The 8,153-nt window shown below is 53.6% G+C and overlaps 1 protein-coding gene across 3 annotated transcripts in view; it reads left to right on the top strand.

The window, feature by feature from the left end:
• The first annotated feature begins 339 nt into the window (after nt 1-339).
• SLCO3A1 (solute carrier organic anion transporter family member 3A1) overlaps nt 340-8,153 on the top strand; it is a 251,011-nt gene continuing 243,197 nt past the window's right edge. For all 3 annotated transcript variants that reach the window (XM_079763897.1, XM_079763898.1, XM_079763896.1), the window contains exon 1: nt 340-715. In XM_079763897.1, coding sequence (XP_079620023.1) covers nt 536-715 — 180 coding nt within the window. In that variant the 5' untranslated portion in view covers nt 340-535. The remainder of the gene's footprint in view (nt 716-8,153) is intronic.

The following is an 8,153-nucleotide window of genomic DNA, read 5'->3' as shown; positions in this document are numbered from 1 at the left end:
CCCTCTCCGGGGTCATTCGGGCAGCGGGACCTTCCCAGCCTGGGCCAAGGGGCCGCTTTGGCGCCCGAGCCGGTTCCCCTCCCGCCTCCCCGGGGGACGCGTGAGCAGCGAGAGGCGCGGCAGGGGCGGGCACAGGGCTCCGGCTCCGGCCCCGGGCAGAGGCAGAGGAGGCGAGGGCCGGCGCGGCCGGCGGAACCGGGGAGCCGGTGATCGAGGCGGCGGTGTCCGCGGGCGGCGAGGCGGTGACGGCGGCGGGCGGCGCGAGAAGCCCCTGTGATTGGCACAGCCCGAGCCGGAGGAGGAGGCGAGGGGAGGGCGGAGGAGGAGGAGGAGGAGGAGGAGGAAGGGGGCGAGCGCAGCGGAGGCGGCAGTGAGGAGCTGTTTCCACCTCGCCAACCCCGGCAGCACCGGGGCGGCCGCCGCGGGCCAGGGGTGGGGACAGCACTTCGCTCGGGCGCGCGCACCCCCGCCGGGCCGCGGTCCTGACCCCCGGGGCGAGCGGGAAAGCGGCGGCGGCGGCGGCGGCGGGAGCAGGATGCAGGGGAAGAAGCCGGGCGGCTCGTCGGGCGGCGGCCGGAGCGGCGAGCTGCAGGGGGACGAGGCGCAGAGGAACAAGAAGAAGAAAAAGAAGGTGTCCTGCTTCTCCAACATCAAAATCTTCCTGGTGTCCGAGTGCGCCCTGATGCTGGCGCAGGGCACGGTGGGCGCCTACCTGGTGAGTACCCGTGCCAACTCCGCCGCGGGGCCCCTTCCCCAGCCGCGCCTGGGCGGCCGGCTGGCACGAGGAGGGGACGGCGGGCGTGACCTCCGCCCGGCGTGGAGGTTGGCGAGTGGTGCAGAGGCGGCTGCCGGCGGAGCTGCCGGCTGGGGCTGCCGAGCGAGCCAGGAGCGGGCGGGACCGCGGATGCCGGCAGCTGCTCCTGCGGCCGGGCCGGCGGGGGCTGGGGACCGAGGAGGAGAGGCTGCGGGCAGGTGGGCGGGAAGCCTTGCCTGTCCCTCTGGAAAGTGCAGCCAGAGGGAGAGTGGAGGAGCCCCCTTGGAGAGGGAGGCATCGCGGATTTCGGGTGACCTGCACTTGGGAAGAAAAGCTAGTTAGCATCCGGCGTCCTCCACTCTCCATTCCATCCGCCTGGAGAACAGATCCATTATGCATCATTTTCTCCATCCGCCAATTATGGAGGTGGGGGGTAGATTTAACAGCTTAGAGGAAATGCGCCCGAGTGTGGCCTGATCCCAACAGGGCTCAGTGGGGACCCCCGCTCCGTATCCCAATAGCCATCTCTGGGCGCCTGGAACAAAGTTACCATACCTGGGAAGCAGCTGTGAGTTTGTGTAGTTCCTGCTACCCACTCTTAGACCTAAATTCCCCCCTGTTGTCTCTGGCCCACAGGAGGGTTGCAGCGTTTTTCGCACTCTATGTCTATTTGATTTGCCTTCTGAAAGGGGATAATGATGCTCAGAAGGCCCAGGGGTGCATAACAGAGCGGAGGAGACAGCTTGTCATGACTCAGCACTGTCAGATACCCACTTTGCTGCTCTCTCCTGCCCCAGCAGGTGGTCCCAACTTGAGTGCCAGAGAGGCATGTCCCCACCCAGGTACAGTCCTGCCTAAACATGAGACGATTTTTCCGAGTGTTCAGTGTTAAATCATCACCTGACTATTGACCTGAAACTGGCATCAGATGTCACAGACTTCCAGTGTTTGCGAGCAAGTTTGTGGAAATAGAATTGGACAGGATTTTGGCCATTGGCTAACCACATCCAGAGAGAGAACTTTTCCCCGGGGTACCCCTCATGCCTCATTCCTGGCCATGGGTTCCAGTTCCTGAGGGCCAGACGCCAAGTCCCCTGGATCATTCATAAGCCACCTCTCAGGACGCCCGGCTTGCCGTTGGAGGGAAGTGTGAGCAGGCTTGGTCTGCGGGGTGGGGTAGTCAGGTATGTGGCTCTGGTAGAAGACTGTCCAAACCCGGCTCTGTTCGTGGCGTGACCAAGTTGCAAGGCTTCTGCGAATCAAGTGCGTTTCCTTTGGTCCTCGTGAGATGAAAGGCGGGTGAAACCCTGTCCCTGGGCACCCAGGACCTGTCAGCTGCAGGGGAACCCCGTAGCCAAAGGCACATTTTGTTCTGTTTAGATTTTTGTTTTATAAGATGCACTTTTTTTTTTTTTTTTTTTTTTACTGTTACTATACACAATTGCACGCAGTACCTGTGGCCTTTGGATTTTTTGGGGGTAGGGGCAAACCATGGCTTGAGGGTCCGTTTATTAGAGGATATTTGTTAAAATATTAAAACAGGTACCTGTATTCCTAAGATGCAGATGCACGTTCATAAATATACGTAGGTCTTTGTGGTACCACATGCAAAGTATGTAATTCCTCAGCAGGTGGGTCCGTGTTTAAAAGAGGATAATTGGTGTATGCACAGCTGCCTCCAGCTGAACAGTTTGTTTGCCTCTAACCAGTTTTGTTCAATCGGGTGCAGCATTCACATGTGGCAAACGCCAACAGAACTTTCCCCACCACGAATGATCGAGGCACGGCTTAGTTTTAGCTCACAGTGATCTGTGGCTTTTAGAAAGAAATGAGGCAGCTCTCCTGTACGGTGAGTGGCCCAAGCCCCGTTAGAAAGGGAAGCGGAGGGCTGGTGAGGGGTGGATGCATAGAGGCAGGGCTGGCACCAGGGGACAGGAAGTTGCCTTTAATCCTGTCACAGGCAAGTGGCAGCCAGAGGCATTCAGTCCATCTGGTGGGGCTTGCTGGCCCTCCCAGCCTCAGCCGGTGGAAAGCCTGGTTCAGGGGTCGGGTGACAGCAATCAACAGGTGACTGGCAGAAGGCAGATGGGGCCCTTGAGAGGCCAGGCCCAGGAAGCGGACTCCATTCTGACTCCTAGGAGTGCTTACCATAAGGTGCTCGGGGCTTTGCCTTGCCTGGCTGCCCTGGCCTCTGCGCTGTCATCCGTTGGAACCTCATGAAAATAAATCGTTTGTCCGCCAGGGCTGACCGAGTCCGCTTGCTACGGGGTTTTGCTCTTCTGGGTCACTTGGGAGTGTTCATCTGTTCTGTGGCAGGTGGAAGGAAAAGTTTGTTACTCCTTCAGCTATGCGAGACTTCGTTACGGATAATTTGACAGTTTACATGTCAGGATGTTTGCAGGAAGGCAAATTTCTCCCGTTTAGTCCATCCCAGGCTTGTTTAGGAAACCCTGAGAACCGCTGATGGTAGGTGATCACACACGCAGGGTCCGTGTGCAGGTTGCGTGTCCTATAGGATCGCCAATTCTGTCAGTGGCATCATTTTCTTCTAGATTCCAGAAGTCCACGCAGTACCTTTTATGTAGTCCTCCCAAGTGCGATGTTTTACACTTGGAGGCTGCGTTTCGGTTTTCCCTTTTCTCTCTGAAAAGACAGATTGTGCAGTGTCTTGAGTGACACAGGTGTGGTCTTCCCATCTGCAGACCTGAAACAGGAAGTAGCCTTCGATTTGAGAAGCCACTGTGAAAAACAGGACTTTCAGTGTGTGTTCCTTTAAGGAGCCTGCCTAGATTACTCCTGGATATGAGAAAGCCACCCATTACTAAGCTAGCCAGGGGACCAGCAACTTTTGCCTGGTGTTGGGGGTCTCTCGGGGGAGTGCAGGACACTGACTTTGACCCTGAAGCCCAGACTCAGTGATCATGTGGATAAGGTATTCCGGGTGCAACCTGGGCCAGCTGTGGATTCTGAGATCTGTTCCTATTTCATATCTTTTCATTGGAAATCATGCTTTAGATCAGCCAACAGTCCCAGGGGTGTTTTCTCTGCGTCACTTAAACTGCAAAACAATCCCTCAGTGTAAGAAGAGAGACCCACCGTTGAGTTTGATCGTTGCTGTATGTGGAGTAGAGAATACAAGTTAATATTCATTTACTTGGGTCTGCTCTCCTGGCAGTGCCGGGTTGTAACATCTGCCTGAGTCTTGGGCCTTTTGGAGAAGGCGCAGGCCTACGGGAATGGCATGCAGAGCGTTATCTCCCGTGCACTTGATGGTGTTTTGTGGAGATCCACTGAGATGCTGCACGCCGTCCGCTGAGCGCAGCGCTGCACGCAGAGGTTCGCCTGTGTTATCAAGTTACTGAGGCCTGGGGCAGATAAGGCTGCGGACAGGAAATTAAAGCCTCCGCCACCCCTGGGCAGCTGTGATCGACACCCACATTCAAATGCATTTGACTTTCCTCAGGATAAAAACGTAGAAAAAAAATGCCACTTTCGTCTCTGCTCGGGGCGCACAGGTGGTCCCCAGGACCAAGGGCTGGGCATTTCCCTGTGCAGAGTTATGCAAAAACTAGGCCTGAGGTTGTGTGACCAGGCAGAGATGAATGACCCTGTCCCACCAGGTTCCGGCTCACTTGAGAGTCACTGGTTTTTTCTAGGCCCGCGAGCATCCAGTGGGCCGGCAATTAATGGGCGAGGTGAACCTGCTGGATTTTTTATTATTTTTCCTCAAGAACCATCGTTTGAAAGGTGGGTTTTGCATATCTAGCCCATCAGCTGACAGCTGAGAGACATTTTTGAAGCCCTTGTCAAATTGGTATGATGACTAAGGCAACTGTCTTTTACTTAATCAAATTATTTTACACACTTATGGTTTACTCAGAGTGACAAATTCCCTGCCATTTGCATAATCACTCTATAGCCCCAGGTAGTAAGAAATAAGATTACCGTTGGTTTTTTTTTTCTTACAGCTTGGTTGAAAATGTTTACCTAATAATTATGTAGGGGAAAATATTATTTCTGAAAGTTCTTTTCAACCAGCTTTGTGTACACACCTTGGTTTCTGTGCATGTATTTAATAATTGAAGAAACAGAATTAGTTGTAAAGTGAGCAAGATCTTCTTCCTGAATTTTGTAACTCTCTCCCTTTTGAGTTGGAGGAGGGTGATCCCGAGGCCTCTTCGCTATGGCAGGGCCTTGCTAATCCATTGCTCAGCATTTAAGCTCATCTTTTTTTTTTAATCCTCACCCGAGGATATTTTTCCATGGATTTTGAGAGAGAGTGGAAGGAAGAGGGAGAGCCAGAGAGAAACATCGACCTGAGAGACACACATTCATTGGTTGCCTCCCGCCCCCGCCCCGGCCGTGGCCAGGGATGCCTGCTGCCGGAACAGCATTGTTCCGCATTCGCTGGATAAGTTTCCTCTGGTGATAGGCCCTTGAACAAGAGGGTCTCTGGGAATTCCTCTTGCTCACGTTAAAGCAAGCTTTGAGGTGCTGCCTTGTTCAGGCACCGGATTCCCTTAGCAGACTGGCCCTGGGATCAGTGTCACGTGGCAAGCAATGATGAGCACGCAGCTTTCTTCACATAGACGCAGGCCTGGACTAACGATGAGATCTGTGATGTTATTGGCTGGTGACAGAGAGAGAGCAGAGGTTGGCACTGGTCACCGAGTCTGTGCCAGGCCTTCTGCAGAGGCGACGGGAGGGGCAAGGGCTCATGCTGAGCTGACCCTTGTCCTTGGATTCCAGAGGGCTCCCTGAGGTGCCAGGCAAGGAAGGTGCGGCCTGCCAGGTGACCGTGGGCAGGCAGGTATGCAGAAGGCGCTCACCCTTGCTGGGGTGGAAGACAGAACTGTATACATTTCTATAGCACCTCACTTCCAACTTCACGGACACAATTAACATGCACAGATATAACTGGATTTCATAACCAGATTCCTCCAAAGATCTTCACTTCTACTCACTTATATTGTGTACATGTAGTCTATTATACAGCCTGTACATAACTGCTTGCATTACATATTTACATACATGCCCATGTGCAGGGTCACAGAAACCAAATATTGCTGTATTTTATTTATTTATTTACTTATTTATTTACTTACTTACTTACTTATTTATTTATTTATTATAATACCCAAGGAGTGAGATTATTTTTTCCACATTGATATTTAGAGAGAGAGGAGTGGAGAGAGGAGAGAGAGAGAGAAACAGCAATGTGAGAGAGACACGTCAACTGGTTGCCTCCCGCAGGCCCCCCAAACGGGGGCGGCCCTGCAACCCTTGTCTGGGAATGGAATTTGTGACCCTTAGGTGTGCGGGCCGACGCTCTAACCATTAGGAAACACGGGCCAGGGCGCTGTTACTATTCATAATGACATGGCTATACATATTTACTGCAAACATACTAAGTTTGTATTCCCAACAAGTGAAAAATACAAGTGTTTCAATCACGCTTTGATGTGGGTGTAGTGAACTGTACGCTCAAGTTGTTTCTTATTCTGCGTGAACATTTTGTCTGGGAGCAAAAAAATAAATTTTAAAGGAAGAAATGAGTACCGATTGCTAATTCCCTTTATTGCTTTATTATAAGTACAGTCATCCATTTCATCTTAAAGATGCTATAAACATTACTAGCCATGTGCGAGGGGAACCCACCTAGTCATGGTTATCTTGATAGTTCATCGTCCGTGGGTACTTGGAAGTGAGTGGAGCAGGGACAGGGCAGGGACATACAGGGATGGCTGGGAAGCCCTCGGTACCTGTTGCTCTGGTCTGTGGCCGCAGGGTGGAGAAGACTGAGGAGCAGTGACAAGAGTGTTGGACTTGGTGTCAAAAGACCTGCATTTGAACCCGGTCCTGCTACTTACCAGCTCCCGGTGACTTGACTTACCCGTGCCTCAGTATTCCCATCTGGAAAATGGACATAATGAGATCCTGTCTTACAGATAGTTGAGAGATTTAAATAAATGGACACGTAATAGAGGGCTTCTCATAGGTGCAGTATTCAATCAGTGTCTTAACAATAATGGCATAACCCTCCTCATTGATCTTGGCTCAGTGGAAGCCCCCGTGGGAACCTGAGGATTTGGGTGTTGGGTGAGGCCGGGGCAGTGTTTCCTAAACCAAAGATCTGGGCCCTCGCAGCTCGTTTTGTTTCTCTGGCTGAGAAGTGGCCACTTCAGGGCAGCCTGGGGCGGTAGGAGGAGGGGACTGAGGGAGGGACAGGTGTTTGGACATATGCTGCCCGCCAGGCAGCCTTGTTTGAGACGTGCGGCCTCGGAGCTCGGCCCTGGTTGCCAGGCAGGGCTCAGGTCTTTGGCCGCGCCCACTGCCTTCACCTGAGTCCTCTTGCAGTATTAGGCAGGCCCAGCAGGCACACAAACGGGCATTTTCCTGACCTTGGTCCTTGCTGGTTTCTCCAAAGCAGAGCAAACGAACTCTGAGTACAGTCTGATTTCCCTCCCTGCGGAGTCGTCCTCTCGGCTTATGGGTTATGGCGATGGTTTTGGAGTCTACCTTCTGCACAGCACCGCTCTCCTCCATCTGTAGTGTTTGTTTGTTGTTGTTAATCCTCGCCCGAGGATATTTTTTTCCATTGATTTTTTAGAAAGAGCGGAAGGGAAGGGGAGAGACACACAGAGAGAAACATTGATATGAAAGAGACACACGGATTGATTGCCTCCCACATGCGCCCAGACCAGGATCCGAGCCTGCAACCGAGGAACGTGCCATGCCCTTGACCGGAATCTAACCCGGGACCCTTCAGTCCTCGGGCCGAGACTGTCTGCCGAGCCAAACTGGCTAGGGCCCATCTGTGGCTTTGGAGGCAGCGCTGCCTCCCCAGTCTGGTCACACCTGTCCCCGGGGAAGGATGGGGGGCGACCCGGGTCCTTCCCTATGAGTCAGGTTGGGCTTCACCGAGGAAGGAAGCCTGTCGGCGTTCCAGAGCGCTGGCCCTGCAGCAGCCACGGCTGTGCCGCGAGCGGCCCGGGGCGCCGGAGGCCGGGCATTCCGGTGACAAACGTGGAGAGAACGGATGTTCCCCTGGATGGCGGGCAGAATCTCCACAGCCGGCTGCTCCCAACTTCTCCATTTCGCCTCTTCTTTGTGGCTTTGGAAGCCGAGCCCTTCTGATGGAGGGGTGAGCAGCTCAGCTCTTTAGTAGAGATGACGGGCATCCATCAGCGACTGCGAAGGACTGGGCGTTCTTCTCCCAACAGGGAGTAGGACTTCGCTGACTAAGAGATAATGACAGTTTGGTCACTAGAACGTCCCTGGACTTGAAACAAAAGTCTCCTTTATGACTTCACACTCACTGGAAATGTTTAAAAGCAAAAGGCAACGTAGGCTGCGACCAGCCCTGCCACTCTCACTCCCTTCCCTCCCATGGCTTCCT

This window comes from Cnephaeus nilssonii (genome assembly GCF_951640355.1).
Source record: "Cnephaeus nilssonii genome assembly, chromosome: 24".
NCBI lineage: Eukaryota > Metazoa > Chordata > Mammalia > Chiroptera > Vespertilionidae > Cnephaeus > Cnephaeus nilssonii.
The sequence above is the reverse complement of the archived record's forward strand: the minus strand, read 5'-3'. Positions and strand labels throughout refer to the sequence as shown.